A 27,909-nucleotide genomic window follows, 5' to 3' on the forward strand; every position below is an offset into this window, starting at 1 on the left:
TAGATACAGGCACAAATTTCACGTAAAACAACAGTATTAAAACCTTCCATATAGCCCTCCTGACTTTGTTTCCAATCTTGTTTAGTCAAGGTATTTACAACTTCTGTTTATTATTATTATTTTATTATTATTATGTTTATGCAGATGATCAAAAATAGAGATTTGACAGGAAAAGAATAAAGGGCTCATCTGCAGGGGTTTCTTACACTGGAAGTTGGGAGAGTACTGTAAAGAAACCCATTTTCTTCAGTCTCAAGCACTTAACTATTTAACTGTATGAAGGAGTGTTTCTCTGCACAGTCAGTTGTTTGGAAGCTGAAAAGAGGATGAGACATACTAAACAGGAGTGAGCTTTGAAATGTCTGCTTTCCACCATCCTTTCAGCTGTGTTGATTCAACAGTGTTGTGTGTTTTGATGACTGAAGAGATGATCCATGATGACAGAATTTGTGTAGGTGTGAATTTATGGTGAGAATGTGCTTGTGTGTGAACAATATTAAAAATAATTTGTGTTCATTTTAGAATTATACTTAAGGATCTTTGTCTTCTTCTAACTGTAATCTAGAGATACAGTATAAATATAATTTGATTGTACAATGGCAGTTCTTCATATATAATTTGACAAGATTAACTAACTAAGATTAAAATACTGCTTCATTAGAAATCCTTTGCTTTTCAAGAAATGCAAGATGCAAAATCATATACTAGTCCTGAAGCATGATTCAGCAAGGACGAATTTGCTTAGGTCTCAGTTGAAAGGGGAGGTTGTCTTCATTTACCTGGGTTCCTCATTATTTAGCCCTTTGACCTTGATTTAGCACTTAGAATTGGGTGTTGCTTTTCAATGAATGAATGGGTTGCACCCATAACTTTGAGAACAACAAATTAACCTGGGCTGTTAGCACACGTTAGGCATTTCACACACAGACTTTGTTGCTGACTCACTTGTGATATCATCAGAAATAGGTTGTTTTCTGTCATAGAGGAATGATAGTCCTTTGCTCTTAAGAATGTTGTAATAAGACAGTTGTCAGATCTCTGGCTGTTGTATGTTGAGACATGACTTAGATTTTTGCTCTGTAGGAAATAGGAAGCCTGAAAAACCTGCTATGTTTGGATATCTCTGAAAACAAACTGGAAAGACTACCTGAAGAGATAAGCGGCCTGACGTCTTTAACTGACCTACTCATCTCTCAAAATCTTCTTGAGGTGCTACCGGATGGTATAGGTAAGTATGTGACAAGTTTAAAAAAGAAAAGAATGAAATATTGTGTGTGTGTGTGTGTGTTTAAAGAAGTCTTCACTCTATACCCGAAAGAAGTTGATGTATATGGAAAACTTTTTGTTTTGTAATATGTTTTAAATTCATTCTAAGGATTTCTTTTGGTGCTAGAGCTGAATGGCTCTGTTTGCATGCACTCATGGTACAACATGATGAGAATGGGTCTGTTGCAAACACCGATCTACGCCTTTATCTCTCCTTCCCTGCGGTAGATATGAGGAGATTTGTAGCTGCTTCTTACATTTCTACCAAAAGTTTAGTGTTGTGTTTTACCTAAACTATAATTTGTATTTTACTAAAACCACTCAGGTTCATGCCCCACAGTTTCAACTTGGTTTAGTTCAGATGTTTTCTTAAGTTTCATTTACAGTAATTCATAACAGAAGAAGAAAAATCCCAAACTTACCTGGATCCTTCTAGCCATGACAGAAGGGAAAATGCATGAACTCAAGACTCATATAGACTTGATCTTAGGTTACTGGTTTAGTCTTACATCCAAATGAGGTTATTATGAAAACCAGGTTAAAAGGAACTGTTCCATATTGTATTTTCTTTCTTCCTGCTATGTAATGTGTAGTACATTTTTTTTATCTACAGCTGTCATGTTGTGCATTTCTATGCCTCACCACATTGATGTGGGCCCTTGCTAGGCATAGTGATATTATGCTAGCATTACAGAGTGGGAAGGGGAGGGATTAGCATGGCAGGTTTATGTTTCTTGGGTAGCCATGGCCTTCTCAGGGGAGTGATTACTGCCTGGTGTTTGCCTAATGGGCTGGTGCATAGGTCTGGACACCTCCCAATGAAGAGGCCGAATATATAAAAAGTCAGGGAGACGATAAATGACCCCAAACCCCTTATGTTCCATCCTGAATGGTAGCACTCAGTTTTTCAGCTTATGGTGATCACATGCAGTCTGACCAGAAATTTTCACAACATTCTTCCAAACTGATGTTTTCATACAGTCTTTTTGATGATTAGATATACAAGGAAGGGCTGCACCTTTTTGTGAAATGTAAACTAGAGTGTAAGATATTCAGTAGTTTTGGTAACTGTTCCATTGTCTGTTTGGGGAGATAAAACAATACGTGAAATGACTGTATTCTTGGTTTCCTCTCCCTTAGTCCATGCTTTGGTTGGCTTCTTTCCACATTGACTGCAACCCTCTCTTTGGCTTTCGTTTTAGCAAAGTGAGGGCCTGAACAGACAGGCCAAAATAAAGCTGCTTCAGGTCACTTTGGACTGGAGCGTGGCTTTGGTGTGGCTTCCAGCCTCTTAGGATGCATGCATCATTTAAACAGCATACCTCCAAAGTGCATGCATCATTTAAACAGCATACCTCCAAAGTGACCTGAAGCAGCTTTATTTTGGCCTCTCTGTTCAGGCCCTGAGATATATATGCCAAAGTCAACCCCTCTCTCTTACTCAACAAACATAACACTACTTCTCAAATATTCTATTTCCAAATCTTCTGTGTCCAGCATCAATTTTAATCCTTTCAACAACTCCACACTGACCCAACCCCATCTTTCTGTCTATGGCTGCATCCGCACTGCAGAAATAATCCAGTTTGACACTATTTTAACTGCCATGGCTCAGTGCTATGGAATTCTGGGATTTGTAATTTTGTGAGACATTTAGCCTTCTATTTCAGTGAGTTCTGGTGCCACATCAAACTACAATTCTCAGAATTCCTTAGCACTGAGCTATGGCAGTTAAAGCTGTATCAAACTGGATTATTTCTGCAGTGTAGATGCAACCTACTACTGTCATATTCTGTCCAAAGCTTAGGAGAGTTAACTTTACAATTCTCAGAATTTGCTACGCAGGGAATTCTTGGATTTGCAATCCAAAACTTAAACCTTTTCAAGCTCTGATTTCCTGCTGGTGACCTTCACTCTTTTATTTTGGCCAACCTCAGTTGCTCCAAAGAGTCCTGTTTATTTACCTGCCATATACCACCCTCTCTACTCTTGCACATACCTGACTGGTTCTATCTGCCCACTTCCTGATTTTTCAACAGATTGCTTCTGAAATCCATTTTTCTCTTAATCTTTTGCTTTAACCATAGTCTCGACACCTAAACTAAATGAATACCTGCAAGTTCATTTGATTGCTTATATCTTTTTTCCCCTTTTCCTCTATTCAGTTTTCTTCTCACTTTTAAAATCCAGATAGGAAGTTGTCTCTGTGTATGTTACATTTAATCACTGAAATGAACATACTGAAACATCAGTTTGGAAGAAAAATTGTAAACATTTCTGGTTAGGTTGCTTAGTTACGTCTAGAGATGTAAAATTTCTGGGAATTGTAAAGTCATGAGGGGAAAATGCTCCCCACCCCCCATATTTGCATCCAGTGTTTTCAGAAAAATTGAAAAATGCAGGATTAGCACTCTTATAGATACTTTAGGCACACAAAATGCATTATGTATAACTTCATTTGAAATACAATTGTCATGCTTAATATATTAAATATATACTTTATTGAGAATATAATTATAAATTAAACTTCCTTTACATTTTATTTTTTGTTATAAATGGAGATACAGTGTCTTAAATTGTTAGGAAAACCTGAAATATAAGGATTTTCTTTTGTTTTTGCCAGTTTCAGGAAATGCTCCCCCCACCCCCCACCCCAAAAGCCAAAACAAACTCAACCAATCAGCAACAACAAAAACATAATAAATCAACAAGACTAGTAAAACAGAGGAAATTATTTTGGCTCTTCTAGTTCTCTCTATGTCAAACAGATATAACACTCTCATTCCCATGAAAAGAACTAAGAAAAGGGCAGCTAGATCAGGAATTGTAATGATCTAATACTGTACATAGTCTTCTATAAAGTTCTTACTCTGATGTGAATTTCCCAAATGGAATTACTATATTTATGTAAGCCTTATTTTGGCTGCCCTATTTTGTCCGCTGCTCATTCCACATCTACCATCTTGTTCTTACCTTTCTCCTGCTAGTTGAACATCGGCTGCTGTCTTTTAGTTGTTCTACTCTTGGTGATATATTTCAAAGCAGCCAATCAGAAATTTTATTTTAGCGGAACCAGTGGACTAAACCTTCTAATGGGTGCACAAGTTCATTATCAGTTAGTGATAGAGCAAATGGAAACAGATGAATAAGATAACTAGCTAAGTTTCATTTGAATCTGTAACGAAGTGTCTACTGTGTTTAACTCCCCATCTCCACCCCAAAATTTGCATTCTGTGTACTGCATATATTATTTAAGTTTCTGTGTGCCTTCAAGTTGCCTGTTGGCTTGAGCAAAGAATACATGGAGATGGTTTTGCCAGTTCCTTCCTCTGAAACAGAGCCTACAGCACCTTAGATTTGTTGATGGTCTCCCATTCAAGTACTAATCAGGGCTGACCCTGCTTAGCTTCCAAGATTAGGCAGGATCTGGTGCCTTTAGGATGTTGTTGTTGTTGTTGTTGTGTGTTTTCAAGTTGTTTCTGACATACAAAAACCCTAAGGCGAACCTACCACCAGCACATAATAGTTTTGTGGATAGAACATTCCATTCCAGCCTGGGTTCAAATCTGTATATGGCACTATTGTAAGCAAGGATCTGTCAAGATTCCAGGTCTCACAGGCTTCTTTGAGCATAATTTGAGATAATTCACCTGATGGAAATGATGGGACAGGTAGCATCTGAATGATAGAAGATGGTATGTGCTTTCCAATGTCATATATAATGAACCTCCATGCCTCTGGTGAAAGACCCAGTGTGCAGAAGGTTCTTGGATATGTATGCACATAGAAATAGTCACTAATCTCACTGGGCAGCCTATACCTCCTGTGCGGAGGGTGTTTTTCTAGAAAACAGTTTTGACTGAACTAGCCTTGAGAGGTTTCAGTATAATGTGTAGTTTTCAATAAGGCTGTGTTGGTAAGTGGCAACTCAGTTTTAAGAACCTGACAGAATTTTGCAGGCATATTTCAGTGTTTTTAAATGCTCAGTAATGATACGTAGTGATGACGTTTTATCTGTACTGATGCCTTTGTCTGTCTGTCTGTCTCATTTAAAAAGAATACTTAGCACAAACTGCTCTCTTCTTTGTTTCTAGGAAAATTAAAAAAGCTATCCATCTTGAAAGTTGACCAGAACCGGCTTGTTCAGTTAACAGAAGCAGTAGGAGACTGTGAAAGCCTTACAGAATTAGTTCTCACAGAAAACCAGCTGTTGGTAAGTACAATTTTAGCTCTTCAAATGGATGGCAGTAATTATGTCTTTTTTCCCTTGTCCTGACTCATTTTGACTGCACCATCTTTATTTTACTACCATATGACAATTACACTGAAATACTGTAATACAAGACAGCTGAATTATTACCCTTCAGTTTACATTCCTGTACATGATATTGCATACTGTGGGGGCTGTATCCCAGGGAGAATATTGGTCACTATATTTGTGCATGTATGTGTGTGTGTGAGAGAGAGTGTATATGTATGAGCTCCAACTTGCAGGTAGGTCATTATAGAAAAACTCTTGTCAGTGTACATTGTGAAAAATTGCTAATAGCAGTGTTCTACTGTTTCCCAAAGGGCTAGCTAGCTAGCTGTAAATTCTGTGTAGGAGAGAACAGCCATAGCTGCAATTAGGTAAAAGTAGTCAGAACCTGGAAAGTGACCTGTTGCAAATAAGCAAGGTACTTTTAACATATTAATTTGGGAGGAAGGAGGGTATGCTAATATTCCTCCTCCCCTACTTCACTATTTTCTTCTATGTAACAAGTAGCAATTAATAATTAACATGTTGAACGGAGGTGATCGCTCTGTCGTGTGTTAGGGCCCAAACAGACAGGCTAAAATAAAGCTGCTTTGAGTCACTTTTGAGGTATGATGTTTAAATGACACACACACATCTTAAGAGGCCAAAAGCTGCACCAAAGCTATGCTCAGTCTAGTCCTTAGAACTGGAGCGTGGCTTAGCATGGCTTCTGGCCTCTTAAGACACATGCAGCATTTAAGCAGCATACCTCCAAAGTGACCTGAAGTAGCTTTATTTTGGCCTGTCTGTTTGGGCCCTTAGTTACTTCCTGAATTTTTAAGAAGTAATCTTCCAGAATCTGTTCCTACCTGATCTAAGAGGGAAGGAGGTTTTAACTGTACACTCCCCAAATGTGTTATTTCACATGAAAGGTTGTCTAATAATCTGGTGGGCCTTTTAAATTCAGTTGCTACTTTTGAAGGCATATGAAGCAAAATAAAAATATCAAAATGCTAGAATCAACCAAAAGATCCCCAAGACACTGGTGTCTGTGATGTCAGGTACAATCAGCCCTTCATATCCGCGGATTCTTTATCTACGGATTTAATGATCCATATCTTGAAAATATTCCAAAAAGGTATTTTATATAAAGGATGCTATTGTACTATGCCACTGTGTTTAATGGAACTTGAGCTTGAGATTTTGGTAACCATGGGGCGTCCTGCAACTAAACCCCAGTGGATGCCAAAGGCCTACTGTATAGGGATAAGTAAAGAGTGGGAAAAAATAACCATGGCTCTAATTCTGCATTGGGAGATGCGTCTCCAGCACATATGTCTCCCAGTGCAACACCCACTCACACTTTTCAGTTTGGCAGCTCCCTTTCCAAGACAGGCATTCTTGGAAGATCCCCAAGGATGCTGACTTCAGCGAGTTCAGCAAAAAGACAGTAGCGGTTGTGTCTCTGCATCAATACGATAACAGCTGTTTTGAGGGGCTACAACATGAAAAATGTGGGCTGGGGGGGATTTTGGATATTGCACAGTTACAATGGGTTAAAAAATGGTTTCAGTAGTGCTGGTTGAACTGCCATTTGTTCTGTATTTTGAAACCTGTTGGCCCTAAGTGTACATTATCTTCATTGTATAATCCTGAAGAATCTCGTTCTTGAAGACAAAGAAATATGCACAAAGGAAGCTCACTGTCCTCTCATTTCTGTTTATTAAGATCTCTTTCCAAATGCTACCCTTGCCCATCTCTTGCAGTATTTCTGCCAACTCCAGGTAGTTGCCTGAGTTTGGAGGAAGTGGCTCACTTCCATGGCACCTAATTATTGAGGACTGTTTTCCAAATGGGAGAGGAAAAGATGCAGTAGGGACCTGACATAAGAAAGTAGGAAAGAGCAAGAGTGAGACATTTTGATCTGCATTTTGATACAGTGGTATGGTACAGATGGATACTCACATGAAAGCAAAGTTCACACTCTATCTAATGATTTTATTTATACCCTGCCTTTCTTTAATTTGGCTTGAAGAACTTGAGCCTCACTATCAGTGGCATTGTATCATAGCTCTTATCATCTCAGATAAGTATAATCACTGGTTCAGGGACAATGGGAATTTAGGGATGATGGGAATTATAATATATTTCCATCCAGAGGGCTCCATATTTCTCCCCCCTTCTTCTATGTTATGTGTGATTTTATCCTGAAACTATTCACATGGCTTATATTCTACCAAAATGTATTTGAGCAGAGATTTATATAGCATCCACTTACCACTTGCTTCATTCCTTAACAACTGTGGTGTTTTTTTGGTGTTCGGTGTCTATGGTGTTGTTGTTTTTTAAATCTTCCTTCTGCTTTGTGAATTTCTTCCCTTTTCCTTCTTCAGGAATAAGAGAAGAGAAGACCAGCAGGCAGTATTGATCAGTTCAGATGCTTGCAAAACAAAAGGAGATGGGAGAAATGTGACTATTGGAGCCCTTTTACAGTATGCTCTGATTCCATTTCAACTATCATGGCAACATTCTCTGAGAGCCTGAGATTTTTAGTTTAGGGAGTGTATTTGCAATTCTCAGCCAGAGCTCTCTTCTGGTTTTTTGACCAAAGTACAAACCTCAGGATTCCATAGGATGCAGCCATGGTACTTAAAGTGGAATCATAGAGCTATAATTGTGTAGTGAGGAAGGGTCCCCAAAACTGTAGAAGGCTGGTATTTCTCTGTTATTAATGGTTGCTGGTGTTTGTACAGATCCCAGGTCATTTGTTCTGATAATTCTGCAGATCCGTGGCATTAAGCCTTAAAAGGTGTTTGGACTTTTGCCCTTCACAATCACTTACAGTGCACACAACTGCATATACGACTTCATGGCAACTCGCATAGGTGGAGAACAGCATGGTCTCTGAATAGAATGTCTTACACATGAATCCTAAGATAATAAAATGGAAATAATAAAATTACAGTCAGCCATTGGTATCATGGGGGATTGGTTCCAGTATCCCTCACAGTCCCTTATTTAAAATGGCATAGTATTTGCAAACAAATGACATGTGAGGAGAATAATGCTCAAAGAATGAGTGCTGGAGAGAGACTGAGGATCTATGAAATGGCAGGAGGTTACAACAGGTTGTACCTACACATCACTTCATTTGGGTGGATTCAGCATAGTGCATGATGTATGGCAAAGTCAATTTTGCTTTTTGGAACTTCCAGAACTTTTGCAACTCCCCCCCCCCCCCCCCTCCAATACACACACATATTTTCAGCCCATAATTGGTCGAATCTGTGGATACAGAGGTCTGATTGTATTCTATCTCCTTGCAACTTCAGAAAAGGCATCTGTGGGAAATTATGAGTCACTCATATTACCACATGTGGCGGTCATGCAAAGAAGTAAAAAAATATTGGCTGGGAATTTATAAAACACTTATAATAGACTTGAACATACAAATATCATTTTGTCTAGAAACTTTTCTGTTGAGAATGGTACAACACAAAGTGGAAATAAAATATGGGAAACTATTATTTTATCTGTTTACATATGCTAGGATTGTATATGCTAAATTCTGGAAAGCAGATAAAGCCCCAACTATAGACCAGTGGCTGATCAAAGTGTATGAAATGGCAGAGATGGACATAATGACAAGTTGGATGAAGGGAAAAAACTGAAGATATTGCAAAGACAGAATGTGACTTATTTTATGACTTCTTAGAAAACGTTGGAAAAAAGTAACAATTAAAAGATAAAGAATTATGGGTTAAAATTTTTGGGTATGGTTTAAGAAAATGAGGTCACTCGTAGATGATGACACAGTTAGGTAAAAGGGAAGTATGAAAAAGAGAATATACAAGGTTAAGAATGTAAATTTGAGAAAAAGATGAGTTTACTCAAAGGAAATAGGGTAAAGAAAGGCAAGTGAATGGAAATGGATATGTTAACTTAAGATGTCGATAAAGATTAGAAAAGGTAAAGTTAGCAGTTATAAAAGCAGATAGATAAAACAGTTATTAATAATGTGAAACAAATAAAAGAAAGATCAAGTGGTAGGAAATTTGTGTTTTATGTAATATGTTTTTAGTATATTGAGCGATTTTATGTATGTTATGTTTAGTAGATATGTTAATTGTTATTGTTTTATGTGAGAAAGTTGTGTTACATTGTGATATTTTGTGTAGAAAAGCAACAATAAAAAAAATTAAAAAAATAAAATAAAATTATGAGCCTCAGTATGGGTAGGGGCTGGCTAGGAGAGAGAAAATTACCCCAAACTGAGTAGAAATGTATTTTAAGCAATTCTGCTACTCTCTTTGCTAGCCCAAGTCCCAGAAGGCATTGCGGGAGGGGCTGCCAAGCATTTAGACAATTTGAAGGATGCAGATGGATGCACAGCAGAGGAAGAGATTAAAAAAAAAAACATTTTCCTATCCTGAACCTCATTCCAAGTGTCAGTGTGCAAAAAGAGATTAGTAGTATTATTGGTAATCTTTTAAAAGCAGAATTGTGGACCTTCTATCAAGTCTGGATGTAGTTCCAGTATCTAGACTATGGATCTCCAGCTGACAAGAAAACTGGCTCTATTGGCTCTGGATTCTGGGAGTGATAGTCCAAAAAAGTAACATTCCTACATTTTGTGGCATTGTCTATAATGCTGCCTTTGCTGGAAGATAATCCCCTTAGATATCTGAAGCATATCTAAAGCTAGCCGCAATCCTGTGGCACCTAGAACTTCCACTTCATTTGCTTTAGAGGCCATTTTTTTTATTTCTGGTAGCAACCAGGATGATGACTGACCCTACTTTGTTTGGATCCAAAACAGACTTTACCGAAGAGCATTGGAAGGCTAAAGAAACTGAATATATTGAATGTTGACAGAAACAAACTGGTGTCTTTACCTAAAGAGGTAAGAATTATCAATTTTTCTTATTTATGGTAGGGAACTGGAAAAGGATGGTGAAACAGATTAGAACATTATGGTTAGTAAAATATGAAATACTTGGAGTAGGATTGAAGTAAAGAAGTAGGCTTAAGGAAATTAGCCACAATATGTTATGACAACATAGGACTAAAATTGGAGCTTTGGATATGCTGCTGAATGTGCAGCAGCCAATTTCTACATGGATGCTTGGCTCAAATAATTACCACCTTCACTGGCCAAGCCTTCCTATCCCAGATATGAAAAGTCAGCTCTTACTTCTATGAATATCATCTCACTATACAAAAAATATTTTTGAAGCTGAAGGCTAGTTCTTTTACCAGGGTGGTCTTCTGGAACACTAACTGCAGATATATGTGTGGAAGTCTTAGCAGAATCATTTTGAAAGTCCCAGGCAATTACAAGTATTGTTAATTAGCTATTTTTAGTTAGTGTTTTTATTGCCAACATTACTATGCAAAAGTTCAATCCAAGATCATAACTTCAGATGTTGCATTGGATGGGATTGTAAAAAATGATCTGAACATTGCTGTCTTCTTGGTTATGTAAAACAGCACCTACATGTGTGTTTCTAACGCCAGTGAGAACTTATACCCTGAAAGAGTATATCATCATAAATGTAAACCTTGTATGTTGTGTATCCCATGACAAGTTCTGCACAACTGCATAGTATCCAAGTGGAAACTGAGCCCCAGAATCTTCCCAGGAATCTAGTTCAGTAATCAATGAAGATGTGATGTTGGTACTGGGAACTGGATCTTATCCTGTGGTGTGCCTGATTTTTCAAAGCATAGTGCACCTTGCATATCTTCTACATCTCTTACACCACTGGAGTTGCAGCTCTAGAAGGCAGGTGTGTTTTTGGGTTCTGAAATGCTGGTGTTTGTCTGCAACACAGGGGTCTGCTGGGCCCAGTGCTATTCAACATCTTTATCAATGACTTGGATAACAGAATTAGGGGCATAATTATCAAATTTGCAGATGACACCAAATTAGGAGGAATAGCTAATACCCCAGAGGACAGGATCAAAATTCAAAATGACCTGAATAGACTAGAAAGCTGGACCAAATCGAACAAAATAAAATTCAGCACAGAGAAATGTAAGGTACTGCACTTAGGGCGGAAAAATGAGGTGCACAGATATAGGATGGGGGACACCTGGCTGAATGAGACTACATGTGAAAGGAATCTAGGAGTCCAAGTAGACCGCAAGTTGAACATGACTCAACAGTGCTATGCAGCAGCTAAAAAGGCTAATGCAATTTTATGTTGCATCAATAGAAGCATAGTGTCTAGATCAAGGGAAGCAATAGTGCCACTCTATTTTGCTTTGGTCAGGCCCCACCTAGAATATTGTGTCCAGTTCCGGGCACCACAATTCAGAAAAGACATTGAAAAATTGGAGCGTGTCCAAAAGAGGGCTACTAAAATGGTGAAGGGTCTGGAAACCATGCCCTATGAGAAACGACTTAGGGAGCTGAGGGTGTTTAGTCTGGAGCAGAGAAGGTTAAGAGGTGATAGTAAGGACTGTTAGACAGTGGAACACACTCCCTCGAAGTATAGTGGAGTCTCCTTCCTTGGAGGTCTTTAAACGGAGGCTGTCATGGAAGGTTTGATTGTGATTTCCTGCATGGCAGGGGGTTGGACTGGATGGCCCTTGTGATCTCTTCCAACTCTATGATTCTATGATTCTATGAACACTAACCATCAAGGTGAAGGTCTCTTGTGTTATGGTGTAGGTTGTGTAGGCCACAGTTCCAGAGAGGAAGCCACTGTAATCTGTTCCAGCAAATGGAGGCCATGTAGGTTACATTGTCTCAAGAGGTAGTGTGATTGTTCCAGCAGACTCAGAAAGGATATAGATGTCCTCTTCCATGGTGGAAGGGCTGTTTCCTAAAGGAATTCCTATCCTGTGTGGGCACTTGCTTGTAGAAAGGGGAAGAGGTGATTTTGGTACATTCCACGTTTCTGCTGAGTGCCTGGAGAGCTGTTCAGGTAGAACAAAGGATCCTCTGCAACAGCATAGATGATGGTGTGCTGGTTGTTGAAGTGAGGAGAATCACCTCTGGATTGCATCCTGAAATAAGTCTATTGTTCTTCAGTCTGTGGAGGAGCTCCAGTTTGTCTCCCCTTGAAGCGTTGTAGGGGGGATGTTAGCAGACAGGCTTCTGGTGGTGTTCATTTAGTTCCCAGTGTAGCAGCTGTTTCATTGCTAACATTTGCTTTAAGGAAATTATGAACATATACTATAAATAAGAAAAGCCATACATGATGTGAAAGTCAAAATGACAAGAAGTGTTTTAATTTACTTCATTCAGAGGCTGAAAGAGTGCTCAGAGATGGAAGGAGAATGGTGGGGAGTCAGCTGGTTGAGACACCTAGGAATTCTGCAGATTGAGAGAACTGCCATAGCAGGACCATTGGCCCTGAAAGTCAGTATGGTGTGCCCCCAACATCCCGAAGACTCCATCTCAGTTATAAGTGCTAATACTTATGAATGCCACAATCTTGATTGTTGTTCATATTGGTTCCTGCTTGTTCCTCAGGGTAAAAGGAGTTTGCTGCTGCAGTTGGTAATAGACTCCTACACTTTAAAGGGTTGTTTGTGCATGTGTATGGAAGAGAAAACTTTGGTTCTCCAATTGGTTTAGACTTCAGCCCCCAAAATCCCCAGCCAGCATTGTTAGTGGTGAGGGATTATGGGAGTTCAAGTCTGAGACCAAAGGTGAGTCAGGGGCTATGCACACTGGCCATTGAGGCTGGCCTGGTGTGGAGTCCACATGACGTACGCCCCGACTCCGCTCCTATGGTGGCATGAGGCCGTGTGCTGCTCCACATGGTGTGTGGCGTCACAGTGCTTCTCTAGTGCTGCGTCCACACTTAGACCAAAGGTGCCTACACTTAGACCACACTTTAAGGTACTTCTCTAGCGCCCTTTCCAGGGTGCAAAAAGGAGCTACTTTTTGTGGCTCCTTTTTGTGTCCTGAAAAAGCCAGATGTGGCACAGCTGGAGGCAGCTGCAGTGCCCCTTATGGGCAGTCTGCACAGCCTCTTAGTTACCCTTGCTTTAAAGCCTCCAAGCTAGAGAAGCCCCAATGATACATTTTTTTCCTACTTGGAGGGTGACTTTATGTATCTTCTCCCTGACATCCAGTGCCAAGAACAGGAAGGAGTGAGGCCGTGAGTGATCTGACTAGGGCTGCCTCCAAATTAGGCTCAGATTCTTGTGCCGGGTTCAAAAGAGTAACCTTTGGTCTAAGTACTGATATTTTTACATAGGTCTGTATTTCATATACATATACTCTAGCTTTTAGAGTTGTCAGCATTGAATAGCTGTCCCAAGATTTCAAGCAGGCTATACACCTCAACAGCCCACTCTGTCTGGAAAGCCTAGGGATTGAACCTGAGTTTATCTGCATGCAAAGCGGGTGTTTTTCCATTCAACATTTTGCTCTTAATAACGTATGATCATTTTGATGATGATTTGGACATACAGGTATAGGCAGTAGAATGCAATCTTTCTTTCCTTATCAGTTTCTTGGAAATGATTGTGATGCAAGAGATTTACTACTGAAAGTAAAACCAATATCCTTCTTAATAAATTTAACAAAAAATAATTTATTCCAGATTTTTGCTGCTCTGGCTATTATATCTTTTGGGAACGCTTGTAGGATTGAGTGTGTATAAGATGGTGTGAACAATTGTGCAACACGTCAGCTGCATCCATTCCTGCAACAACAACAACAACAACAACAACAATAGTAATTTGCCACCATGTTTCTGGGTCTTCCTGGACATTTGGGATCATTTTGAGGCAGTGTTTTTCAAGGGGGTGGGTGGGTTCCAAACGTGGTGGAAAAATGCCCTCCACATCCTGTAGGAAGAAAAGAGTGCTGGGGGGGGGGGGGATATTTTTGTAGGGTGGTTTAAAAAAAACACCTGTGGGCCACACTTTACCTGTCCCTAGTGTGAGAGAAGAAGTGAAATGCTAACATAGTTAAGTGCTGGGATGCATTGATTCAGTAGCAATTACGTTGTTTGATAAACTCTCTACAGTCATATTTTTTGAGAAATTTGGGATTATACAATGCAAACTGAACATCCCTCATCTGGAAGTTAAAAAAATAAAATAAAACATGTCCAGCTGTCCACTTCCACTTTTAAGGTAGTGGCTGTGGCAGTCCTACTCATTCTTTCTTAGATCCTGTCTCTCTCCAGCTTCCCATCTCATACACAACATGAGTAGGGAACAAAGGGATACAGGACAGGAGAGAGATGAATGATCTGAAGCAATGCTGCCACTGCCACATCAGAGGCGGAAGTAGACAGCTGGCAGCAATAAGAGGCTGGACAGAGACTGAGGATCTGTGAAATGGCAGGAATCCAAGCATAGTGCCCGGTGTGAATCTACACTTCCCAGCATCTTCAGAACAAACTCCTACAGCAGGTTCATAGTGGTGTTTCAGACATAGCTGCTTTCCAAATCAACTCATGGCTATGTTGGGGTGGGGGTGGGGGGATACAGGGAAAACAGTGGAGTTGCAAGTTGCATGGCAGGAGGTTGGACTGTACAACCCTTGTGGTCTTTTCCAACTCTGTGAAATAACACCAGCATGCACAATGCAAATCTTTACATGAGGTAGCATATGAATTACACCTTTAGCTAGCTGTTTGGCATAACAGAAAGCTTGAACATAACAATATCTTTTCCCACTTGTCAAGTGATTCTACAGTTAAGTGTTTGCCTGTAGTCTAAATTACAGGTGGCCAAAGTTTTTATTATAATTTAGTATAACCATAATTCAAGCGTGAATGTGACAGCAGTGTGCTTTATAGTACATTTCCTCCCACTGATAACAGAGGTTGGTTTTCCATGTATCAAAGAACAAGGAAACAATGTAGAAGGAGACAATTCTGATGCAGTGTTTAAGCGAGGTTGTTTCTTTCCAGGAGTGCCACAGACACCCACTTTCATGTGAAACTTTGTCTGGACATTGCTCACTGAGGCCTGTTACAGACTGCCAAAATAAAGCTGCTTCAGGTCTCTTTGGAGGTATGCTATTTAAATGATGCATGGGTCCTAAGAGTCCGGAGGTCGTGCCAAACCCACACTCCATTCCTAAGCACTGGAATGCAGCTTTGGTGCAGCTTCTGGATTCTTAGGATGCATGCATCATTTAAACAGCATACCTCCAAAGAGACCCGAAGCAGCTTTATTTTGGCAGTCTGTAACAGGCCTGAGGGTTTGTAATGTATCAGTGGAAGACCAATTAATTTGTGCACTATTTGGATGTTAAATAAGTCTGTGCATGCATATGTGCACTCACACATGTGCACACATGCATGCACACGTACATTCTTTCCCTGCAGGCTCTTTAAGTATTTTTCATTAAGTCACAAGTGGCTGTTACAGAGCTTGAAATCTCATCTGCTAGAGTTGAACTGTGTGTCTGGTGTTACATAAACCAGCTATTCAGGCTGCTTTGCAGCTAATCATAGGCATCAGTGCCACCTACAGAAATATGACAAAACAAACTGCCAAGTGTAATAATGAAAACCTGTGCTGTGCAGTTTTGGGATGGAACCCTGATAAAGTTCTGACAGGTGAGATCAAAGGAGGTGGGTTTAGGATGCTTTAGTAGCGAACAGTTTGATACAGGGGGAATTAGGGGGTGGATTTCGGCAGGCAGCCTCATGCAGGCAGTGGGTTTGATGACATGATGGTCAGATTCTTTGATTCCTACCTGTTTGAAATCTCAGTAGGAACTAAGAGCTTATTTATATAGACACATATGTACAGTCATGAGGTATTTCACCACTCTGTTCAGTATTTGATGTGGGGGCAACTTTTTCTGGAAGGTTTTGTCTGAAGGGATGCACTGATAGAAAAGTTCTGGCACTTGATCCAAGCTGACTGTTATACATTTGCCTATGTAATAGCCTAATGTTGCAGTTGTTGAGTTAGGAATACATCTACAGTGGCCCTGCCGCATTGGCAGGCTAGCAAATGGTGGATTTGATTGCCCAGAGAGATTGCCAGCGCCATATTATTCAGTGACGGTGTGTGCACATGGACACATTGCTGTCCATTGAATAATATGGAGTGCAACTGTCTACATTGTTCCTCCTCTTGGGAGGGACGTCTGGAACTGGAAGGGTCAACCATACATACACTATTATGCACTATATATACACATTTTAAATACATGACCTATATACCAAGCTTTTTGACAGACCCAGGCCGCAAAAAGCAAGACACACCTTTCCCAAGAAATACAGATTTGGGACCTAAACATCTCACAGTAATTGGAATTCTACTGAGAATGAACAAACCCTAACACTTCCTCAGTTATAACAGGAATTAGAGAATGTAAGTGAGAAAGGGGACACTTCTAAATTTTACAACTATAACATCACCACCCATATTCAAATGTCTGCCGCTCTGAAGTTCTCTTGCCTGACTCTTGCATTATTTTTCTTATTGAATTTTTGTATCCATACTCTGAGATCTTTGCAATTCTCTCTTTCAGTTTAAATAATTATCTATTTCTATGTTGGCAAATATATTAAGTACATATTTGACACATAGTATCTCATACCCACTTTATATAGAGAGAGGTCATTTTCTATATAGAGAGGCTTTAGGTTTTAGGTTATGGCATGGATGCTTGAGGCTTTCAAAACATGCATATTATCACAACCACTTAGTCTTTTGAACCTGATTTTATGGCTTTCTACAAGAATACAAGAGAATCCTCCAAACTAAAAGAATTTTCACCCACATCACACTCTGTTAATTGTTATATGTAGATAAATATGTTTGTGTACTATCTTCACCACTGTTATTTGTGGTTGTCTTCCCGTTTTCAAATTTAAAAGATGCTGGACAGTGTTAAAACAACATTTTAACTTACTGTTGTATAATTCAACATATAGTTGATTTTTTCCCTTCCTCCTGAACATTGAGTGGTTTGTGTTATTAAATTAACCCATTCCTATTCTTAGACATGCACGAAGCATTTATCAGTAAAGCTCTTGAATATTAGAATCACAGTGAAGTTGCGTTTGTGATTCATTCATCCCTGAGGAACACAGAAAATAGCTTTCAAGTTGGAAGTGCTTTTTTTAAAAGAACAAAATGTGTATAATAAGATTTTCAGTTCACAGTTGATAATTTGTTTATTTTGTTTGGACTATGCATCCTCATCTGGTACCTTAGGCCCCATAATCCTCCAGTCCATAGCCTTTCTGGCTAGAAGTTTCTAGTAACATTTGTCCAAAAAAGTAACTTTCCCAAACTGCCACAGATGCCTTTCAGTGTGTTATTCAGCTTGTACCATTATTTTTCAACTGCATATCACGACATTTTAATCATCTACATATGACTGATATTAAAATAGTACTGCATGTATCAAGCCAACTATTATATAAAAAACCCACAGAACAATTAAGACATAGCTGTGTATCATACCCCCACCCTGTGCATATAGAATGGGTGGCATATGTTTGCTTAGCACATACTTTTGCTTAATACATTTACTGCCTGATGCATACAGCCCATGTGAGGAGCTGACCATTTTATCTATTGTCTAAGGCAAGGGAACACTTTTACCACTGTCCCATTGTCCCCCATTTTGGATTTTATGTAGAAAGGGGCCAGATCTACATAGCCTGCCCCTACAGATGGCTGGCCTTCCATATTCTTTCATGTGATGAGTTGACAGGAAGCTATCATGAGGAAAACCTTGCAGTATGGTAGGCAAATGTTATCGTTATGTTCCCAAGTAGTTCCTGACTTTTGGAGACCCCAAGGCAAACCTGTTATGGGGTTTTCTAGGCAAAAATTTGTTAAGAGGGAGTTTGGCATTGCTTTCCTCTCAGACGGAGAGACTGTGACTTGCCCAAGGCTGATTGGTGATTTGAACCCTGGTCTCCAGTGTAGTGGTTCAACTCTCAAACCACTGTAACCATACTAGCTCTCTGTTAGGCAAATATCTACTATCAAATAGATTGCAATTATTTGGTGAGGCCAACTTCAGGGGGGGAAATTCCCACTAAAAGTGTTTTCTAAAGGAGACTTTAGAAATGTGGAGTTCTGTGGTGGTGAGGAAACTGTCTTACAGTGTGTGTGTGTGTGTGTGTGTGTGAGCGAGAGAGAGAGAGGAAAATGTGAATTATACTGTCGAGTCCACGGAAATAATAAGTTTGTGTTGAAATCAAACAACTGTCTCTTGTGTTTTTCTTAACTGTTAGCTGCTTGGAAATTGAGTCAGGTAAATTCTTGTAACATTGTAAGTATTGTTCAGTCTCACAGTTAACACCAGTTCCTTCCATCTGACTGCTTTCAATGCATGATGATTCAAACCGGCTGGCTCCACCACTGCACTTTCATTGCCCCCAAAGTCTGGGAATTTCCAGTATTTGGGAGGGGGGATGCTCAGAAGGCTGCATGGCCAGCACTCATTCTGCTTTATGTTCCTGATATAGAATTAGTGAAAGCAAACACTTCTTGTTTACAACAAGGGCATCATTGCCAGCTCATCTAGCATTCACTAACCAGAATAATTGTTCTCAGTTTTTCATTTTAGAATTACATCAATTAGGCAGACAGTATCTCCTTTTGTTTCAGCACTTCACATCCTGTGAAATTATAAGAGCACTTACAGAAATTTTAGTGCATGGTTTCTCATTCTTTGGAAGGGTCTGTAACTTAAAAATGAAGTATATAATCATCATGCTCATGCATTCACTACTGATTTCCTTGCATGAACATAGGAAAAGCTTGCCTGTTTCTTATGGAGGAGAATATAATGAAAATATTTATGTTGGCAGAATTCTAACAGAAAGATTAAAGTGTAATGAGAAGGAGGATATTTGGGGTGGTTAGTGCAAATGACTTCAGTTATGAAGGGGGAAAATATGAACATTAGTTTCAACCAAAATTGAATTGACTCCAGTTGATTGGCTAGCATTTAATGAATACTTTTGAAACAGTATTTTTAGATTTATAATCAGTGCTTAGAGGAGGCTTTCAAGTGGCTTGCTGATACAAGTATTGTGTTCTTCCAAACAGTACCATTCCTTTTTAAGTTTCTGGGTAACATTTGTGGTAACTTCAAGAGAATTTTTATTATGGACTTGCATCCATAACACGAAGGGATAAGATATGCAGTATTGAACTCCATCCATCATAGAATTCTAGCTATCTTGAATTGACGTTTTGAAGGCCATCGAAGATGGTGTTAGGTGACCTTTGAGTTCTACATTGAATTCTAGATAGAGATAAGAGAAAGTGGGAAACCTGATATAATAAATATAAAAGACTTGCTCTTGAAATCTAGGCATGTTCATTTGGAATAAAGTCTTATTCATTTCAGTGGAACTTAGTCTCATTACACATTAAATCTGTTTAAGATTTATAACTTAGAAATAGTGATTTTGATTCTGTGCAGCTTAGAAAGCATGTAGTAAGTGTTTTTCCTTTTTTTCTGTAGAAAGAAGGAATCTGTTGCTCGTGATTCACAGGTTGAATTAAAGTTTAATGTTATTTGTGTAAGAGATGACTGACAGTGCATGCTTGTATGCCAGAACTAAAAAAACTCAACAGGTTCTTGTACCATATTTGAGACTGAGAGAAAGAAGTTGGTAGCATAAACTTTCGTAGACTTTAATCTACAAAATCTTATGCTACCCACTTCTTTATCTCAGTCTCATAGGTGCTACAGACTATCTTTGCATACTGATCTAAACTAACATGGCTACGTCTTTGAATTCCATAATAACTCAGTTTGTGAAGTCGAAGGCTTTCACAGCCGGCATGCATACTTTTTTGTGGGTTTTTTGGGCCTTGAGACCAGTTTCATAGAAGAATTTTTTTCCTTACATTTCACCAGCAGCTGTGGCTGGCATCTTCAGAGAATCCTGGCATGGAAGTGAGGGGGGTATATATACTGTTGGTTGAGGGGGAGTAATTTGCATGTTAATCTGTGTTAATCGAGGTGGAGACACTGCAGACTGGGTCATCCAGAAAAATCAGCAGTAGCAGATCATGTTCTAAACCATCCTGGGCATAAAATGCTGTTTCAAAATATTGAAATTCTGAACCATGCCAACAGCTATCGGGTCAGAATGTACAGGGAAGCCACTAAAATCCATAAACACCTGGACAACTTCACCAGGAAAGATGAAACCCTTAAAGTAAACAAAGTTTGGCTACCAGTCCTGAAAAACAGCAAAATAAAGACCTATCCCATGCAAATGAAAACCACCCAGGTTTTTTTTTTTTTGGGGGGGGGGTCCCAGCAGACAGTGGATCATTAATTAAATAGACACCCTGAGACCTTGCCATTCAACAACATAACAATACACAGATTAACATGTAAATCATTCCTCTCAACTAACAGTATATATACCCCACTCTCTTCCATGTCAGCATTCTCTGAAGATGCCAGCCACAGTTAGCAAAACATCAGGAAAAAACTCTTCATAGCCCAAAAAACCCACAAAAAACTCAGTTTGTGTTATCTCTATGAGCAGAAATCTCGATAATTGCTAGATAGGAAAGTTGCATGTGTTTGATTAATATAAGCCTTTGCTTCTTAAAACACTTGCACTTCAAGTACAGTGAACTGAATAGGCAAGTGCCTTTGACAGTGAATATTGCTTTTGGTGAGTAGGTTTTGAAGTTTTGAAGTTGCACCAGCATAAATACAAATATGTTGCTTAGAGCCTGATTCACAGCAGCATGTGGGAAGAAGAAGAAATGTGATTGGGAGAACTAATTAAAAGCACTGGCAGACAGGCAGTTAAGATGCGTAGAGTTAAGCCCTGTGCACCAGTTGATTACTTCCAACTATCTTTAGCAATTAAATAAGAGAACTTCAGAGATGCTGTCTGAAACATTATGCATCTTTGTATTTCTTGTTACAGCTCTGACATAAGTACATGGACCCATTTTTGAACTGGGATACTGGTAGGAGGAAAAACGGAGTTTTAACCCTTTGTCTTTGAATACAGTTCAGATCATTCTTGCCTGTGCCTGCAATTCCATAGGAGAAAATAATATTAGATATAAGAATACCAAAACTGGCAGTTTATGAAATTATTGATCAAACTGATGACTAAGGCAGACTTGATTTTTCTTTCTGGCTTTTGGAATTTAATCATTTCTGCCCACATTTCATCTTTTACACACATACTTATTTAAATCACATCTGCAAAAATAATGCAGTTTTTCTTTATTTCATTAAAACAGATCGGTGGGTGTTGCAGTCTAAATGTTTTTTCAGTACGGGATAACCGGTTATCTCGGATTCCTCCTGAGATATCACAAGCTACAGAACTTCATGTCCTTGATGTAGCAGGAAACAGGTAAGTTGTCATTTTTATCATAGTCAAACTATTTTGTATGATCTCTCTGAAAGGAATGTGTGGAATTCAGCAACCTTACTCTTGTGGAGGAAATGGGAATGTAAATACTTGACATCTGCACCCGCACATGTAAGGACAAAATAATTGTCACACTTGTCACTTCACTATGAAAGAAAATTGATATTTTTGTGCAATTTTGACCTATTCATACATCTTAAAATGTTTCAGAAAGTTATTCTGTGCAGAAACACATGAGTTTTATTGTGCATAGATGTTTTGTGCAAAACATACCAGTTTTGCAGAGAAAATCCACATGTGTTTCTGGAAGTGTATTTTTGCACAATAATATATTTCCTGTGTTAAAAAAAATAGATTTTCATGTCCAAGTCCATGTGTATTTCTGAACAGACTAATTTCCTGAAACACTTTGAGATGTGGGCAGAAACTCTGCAAAATTTGCACCCTTACGTTATTCTTCCCAACTGGGCTTCCTGGGTGTCAGGAAACCTATTTTTGGACAGGAAATGAATACTGTTGAATATTCTTTAAGTTCCTTGGAGTGACACACTTTAATCTGATGTCCAAGCCCAATGGTAGTAAAATTAAATTTAATAAACCAAAGCAGAACAGTGAAGTCAAAGGCTTTCATGGCCGGCATCTATAGTTTTTTGTGGGTTTTTCGAGTTATGTGGCCATGTTCTATAAGAGTTTATTCCTGATGTTTCCCAGCATCTGTGGCTGGAATCTTCAGAGAAGATGCTGGTGCAACGAAAGGAATAAACTCTTATAGAACATGGCCACATAACTTGAAAAACCCACAAAAACTAAAGCAGAACAGTACCTCTAATTTATTTTAAAAGCTTAATAAGGTGGTGGACTGTTCAAAACAGCATGCATATCTTGATAATGAGATTGTGTTTGTAAAAGACTAGTGCTGGAGAATGTGTGACCCTCTGGATGTTGTTGGACTATTAGCAGAATGGTGAGAGAAGATGAAGATTGCTGTATAGCGGGTTATAGTGTGCCTCACATTCCACAACACTGACATAGACCTTAGAGTACCAAAGCTGAAATCATACTGTCCATGGGAGGGTACCCTGCAGATTGTGTTTCCTTCTACTCTATTAGAGAAGGCAGAGGAGGAGATTCTCTCACATCAGATTTCCTCTTTAGAATCTTTTGCTGCTCTTGGTATTCCACTGGAAGCAGATCAGGATATCTATGGATCTTTTGAATATAAAGTTCTCCTTTTTCTTCCAGCATGCCTCCAAAATCCAAAATAGTTCCTTGGAGTTGCTGTGCTTCTTTTCCTACCCTCTTGGAAGGAAAAGCTTAAAAGAATAAAATTAGCTGGAACCAAAGGAAGTAAATGGAAAGATAGCCATTCAGCCTTTTGCCTTGACAGAATGTCTAACTAGAATGTTAGTTCTCTTTGTTCTCTGTGAAGCTTTATCCTATTGGATGGGGGGAGGGGATAATGTAGAGCACCAGTCCCTTGGTCTATAAAAGGGGGCTTGCAACCCCTGGCCTTCCAGCTCCCATTGGTCTCAGCCAACTCCCATTGGTCTCAGGAAAGCCACGGAACTGTAGTCCAGCAGATTCCACAACCATATCATGTTTCATTTCTTCTCTTCTGCTTTACAAAGGGCTAACATCCTTTATGTCTCTCCACCCTGCATTAATACCTGCTTGGATTCCAATTCCCGCAATCCCTTACCATTGGTCACAGAGGCTGGAGGTGTTTGAAGGCACAGAATTTCTCCTTGTCGACTAAGGAAGAGGGGAGGGGGATAGCTTGTGTTTAGAGAAATACAGTTTTCAGTACTAAATATTGTACCAATATTGGCTAGAGCTCTGTTCAGGTGTTTCCAGTGCAGGAAAATCAGCATCCTCACCTTTATGGAGGCCTGGAAATGCCTTATTCTGGGCCAAATCCAATCACTAGCCCAAATGAAAGTAGATCTGTTAAATCAATTGGATTTATTTAATTACTGACTTGATAGCCAATAATTGATTTGAGTGGTGTGGACTCAGAGCGGATTCACAACATTAAAAAACAGTACAATTAAAAACATAGAAAAAAGGACATTAAAAAGGCATTAAATTAGTACAGTATTAAAACAGATAGTTATTAAAAGAATAAAATTCATTTTAAAAAGATAAAACTCTCTCTATACACACACACACACACACACACACACACACACACACACACACATATATATCAGAATGTTTTGAAGTGCTACAATATCCCAGCCTGTCCTTATAACAATTTCTTAAAAGCCTGTGTGAACAGATAGGCCTTAACCTGCCGGTGGAAGGTTAAATGTTTTTTTTTTAAGAATGCCTAGAATTTCTCCTTTTTTCCCCCTCTTCCAGGTTACTGCATCTCCCCATGTCACTGACTAGCTTGAAGCTGAAAGCATTGTGGTTGTCTGATAATCAGTCCCAGCCTTTGCTTACGTTCCAGACAGACACAGACCCTGAAATAGGAGAAAAAATTTTAACATGTGTTTTACTTCCTCAAATGCCTTCTGAGCCTGATTGCCAAGGTAAATGCAGTAGAGATCATTTCCCTCTATAAGAAAATAGTTTCAGTCAGGATAATGAGAAAATCTCATATACAGTGGACCCTCCACTTTTCCTGGGGTTAGGGGCACAGGACTCCCATGAAAGTGGAAAAACCGCAAATTAAAAAAAAACCTTTTTTTTTAATCTGAGAGAACACCTTTCCAGGGATCTCTAGGTCCTCCAGGGCAATTCTGTGGTCAAGATCTGCCAGACATTGACCATGAAATTGTGCTGGAGGGCCTACAAATGCCCAGAGAAGTGTTCTCTCTAGGTATCTCAAGGTCCCCCAGCATGACCCCTGGTAGAGGTTGACAACAGAATCATACTGGATGACCTAGAGATATCTAGAGAGAACATATTAATCAAATTTGTGAATAATGAGATCCACAAAAGTCAGACCACAAATGTGAATGTCTGACTGTAATAACATGCAAACATACAAAATATTTTCAATGTATAAATGCCTAGGTTTTCAAGAAATTGTAGCTTTGAGGTTAAGTATTATATGGTTTCCAGCAGATGACGAATAAGACAGTTTAATGACTGTCCTACCCCTATAATTTCTGTTCTGAAATGTTACTGAATAAATGTAAATGTTCACCTTTATTTTGGAACAGCTTTTCTGAATGATAGTTTGCTATGCTAAAAGTGTATATAATGCTTACTGCAAGCAATAACATGAGGGTATTGAGTTCTACTTGTAATTGATAACTGTGCTTTGGATGTTTTGGACATATATAAATTGCAGCAAAAACAGTCTAAAAGCAGAGGCTATACAAATTAGGTTCCTCAGCCCCTGGATTGACATATAAAGCCACAGTCAAAATTATCCAGTGAAACTATGTCACTGGGTTCGTGGCAATATGATGTGAATACTCAAGTAAAGATAATAAGCCAACATTCTCAAAGATGACCTCTTCAGTGAATATTGCATGTTGTGAAACAGTTTTCTGTTACTAGTTTTCCTCAAGGTAGAACTTCGACATCTGAATTGTTGAGTATGCAGCAGTACTAACCTCTGAAGTACATATTTCCTGTCTCTCTGCTTCTTATCCAATGTCATAATAGATAACCTGCCCCGATGTGGTGCCCTGGAGAGTTTGGTAAATGAAATGTCAGATGAAACATGGAATGAACGAGCAGTAAACAGAGTCAGTGCAATCCGCTTTTTAGAAGATGAAAAAGATGAAGAGGATAATGAAATGGTATGTTTTTCTTTCCCCTATAAGGCAAATGCAAAAACAGGGTTGTATGTACAGTTTCTTGGACCACTGATCCTTGTAATATTAATATGTATAGTGCTAGCTAATTGTACTGTGCTCCAGTTTTTTAAATACAGGTTGGGTCTCCCTTATCTGAAATGCTTGGGGCCAGAAGTGTTTTGGTTTTTTGATTCCCCCGCCCCCCAGATTTTGGTGTATTTGCATCTATATAATGAGATACCTTGCAGATGGAACCCAATTCTGAGCAGGACATTCATTTATTTATCATATACACCTCATACACCTAGCCTGAAGGTAATTTTATATACAATTTAAAAAATAATTTTGTGCATGAAACAAAGTTTATGCATATTGAACCATTAGAAGGCAAAGGTGCCACAGTCTCAGCCACCCATATGGACAATTTCAGATTTTGGAATTCAAGATAAGGGATATTCAACCTGTAGATCACTTCTGAATAGATCACTTTTTTTCCAGAGTCTCTCCCCACTTTTTAAAGAAACAGCAACACACTGCTGTTTAAACCTATGTGTTACTTCTGTGGCTAGTGTCCTGCCCATTTTGTTTCCTTGAGGTGGTCCCTTCAGTTTTTGGGGGAATTCAGGGGCCATGGTGTTTTCTCTTGTCATCTCCTACCCCACTTGATTTTTGTCTCTTCCCCATAATCACTTCCATTGTCCCCCCCCCCCCCCTTTCATTTCACAGTCATTTGCATTAGTACCTGAACATAAGACCCATAAGCCAGCAGGACATGCTCAATTGTCTGTTTAAATGAAGGAAGGAAGGCCTAGTGGGAGCATCTGTCACTGTACTTATGAGACCTCCACTAAAGTATATAACCACTAAAATGAAGTCTCTCTGAAGTGAGCCCTGCCTACGCAATTACTTTTAATCTGTTAGGGGAAAAAAACCAGGCTTCAGCCACTCAGTCTCCCAAATCACTATAAGTGTGGTACATGTGTTAATTGCATTCACACTCAAGAATGCAAGAGGACACCCAAAGATGATGTGTGTGAAGCAAAGCCTAAACTACACACTAAAGTAGGAATGGGCAAAATGCATTCCACCAGACGTTGTTGGCCTACAAATCCCAACAGTCCACCCTATTGGCTGTGTTAGGTAAGACTAATGGGAACTGTAGCCCAACAATACTAGGAGAGATACACACATTGTCCATTCCTACAAAAAAGAAAGGGATCTAAATACTCTAAAGGTATCAGATCCCATCTGATCTTGAAAGTTAAGCAGGGCCAGCCCTGGTTAGTATTTGGATGGGAGACTGCCAACAAATACCAGGTGCTGTAGGTTTGTTTCAGAAGGAATTGGCAAAACTACCTCTGAATATTCCTTGCCTACGAAACCCCTATGAAATTCATCACAAGTCAGCAAGTGACTTGAAGGTGTATAGACATACACATAAATGCACACACTAAAACAGTAGTCTTGCTTTGAAAAGTGACTACCATAAAGGCAAAATGTATCCTGTCCGCCCTACAAACCTGTAAACCTGTGCTACATTAGTTCTCATACAATTTGACCAATCATTCCCTAACCAGTAAGTCTGCAGAAAACATTGTATTAAAAATGCTTCTGTGAAGCCCTTATAATTGCTGTGACTTGCTTAATATTATAGTTCCATGGTGGCAAACTTGTGGCACGCGTGCCCTCTGGCACGCAAAGCCATCTCTGAGGGCATGCAACCTGGGACGAAACCCCAGCGCAGTAGAGAGGGAGGCCCAAGAACGCAGCTCCATTTTTTGTGTCTGTGGAAATGGTGTGCTCTGGGTAATGTAGTCAGTGGTAGCAATCCTCACTCCCATTTTGCAATACATTCTCCACTGACTACATTACTCAGAACACATTCCAAAACGGGAGTGAGGATCACTACTACTGATGACATTAATCATAGCACACCACTTACAGACACACACACACACACAGGAGCTGTAAGGTGAAACTATCATGGGGTTTTCTTGGCAAGTTTCATCAAAGGGGGTTTTGCTGTTGCTAGTCTGAGGCTGAGAGAGTGTGCCTTAGGTGTGTGTATGTGTGTTTGGGTGTGTGCCTTCAGGTCATTCCTAGTAACCCTAAGGTCAAACTATCATGGGTTTTTTTTGGTAAGTCTCTTCAGAGGGGAGGTTTGCTATTGCTAGCCTGAGGATGAGAGAGTGTGTCTTGGGTTCCCCCCCAGACGTCTCACCCCCTGGAAGTCCCATGCCCTTGGAGGTCCTCCCCTGGCACCAGGTGACACCCAGTGTGGGAACGCCATTGAGCTTGGGCACTCAGTCTCTAAAAGATTCGCCAT

The 27,909-nt window shown here is 39.4% G+C and overlaps 1 protein-coding gene across 2 annotated transcripts in view; it reads left to right on the top strand.

Moving 5' to 3' along the window:
* Positions 1-27,909, top strand: part of LOC149311473 (leucine-rich repeat-containing protein 1) — a 118,341-nt gene that overhangs the window by 68,866 nt on the left and 21,566 nt on the right. For both annotated transcript variants that reach the window (XM_089531130.1, XM_089531129.1), the window contains exons 8-13: positions 1,084-1,228; positions 5,361-5,479; positions 10,323-10,406; positions 21,695-21,810; positions 24,190-24,362; positions 25,450-25,586. In XM_089531130.1, coding sequence (XP_089387256.1) covers positions 1,084-1,228; positions 5,361-5,479; positions 10,323-10,406; positions 21,695-21,810; positions 24,190-24,362; positions 25,450-25,586 — 774 coding nt within the window. The remainder of the gene's footprint in view (positions 1-1,083; positions 1,229-5,360; positions 5,480-10,322; positions 10,407-21,694; positions 21,811-24,189; positions 24,363-25,449; positions 25,587-27,909) is intronic.

This window comes from Sceloporus occidentalis, unplaced genomic scaffold, assembly GCF_023333645.1.
Source record: "Sceloporus occidentalis isolate IW3139 unplaced genomic scaffold, rSceOcc1.0.p SCAF_6, whole genome shotgun sequence".
Classification (NCBI taxonomy): Eukaryota; Metazoa; Chordata; class Lepidosauria; order Squamata; family Phrynosomatidae; genus Sceloporus; species Sceloporus occidentalis.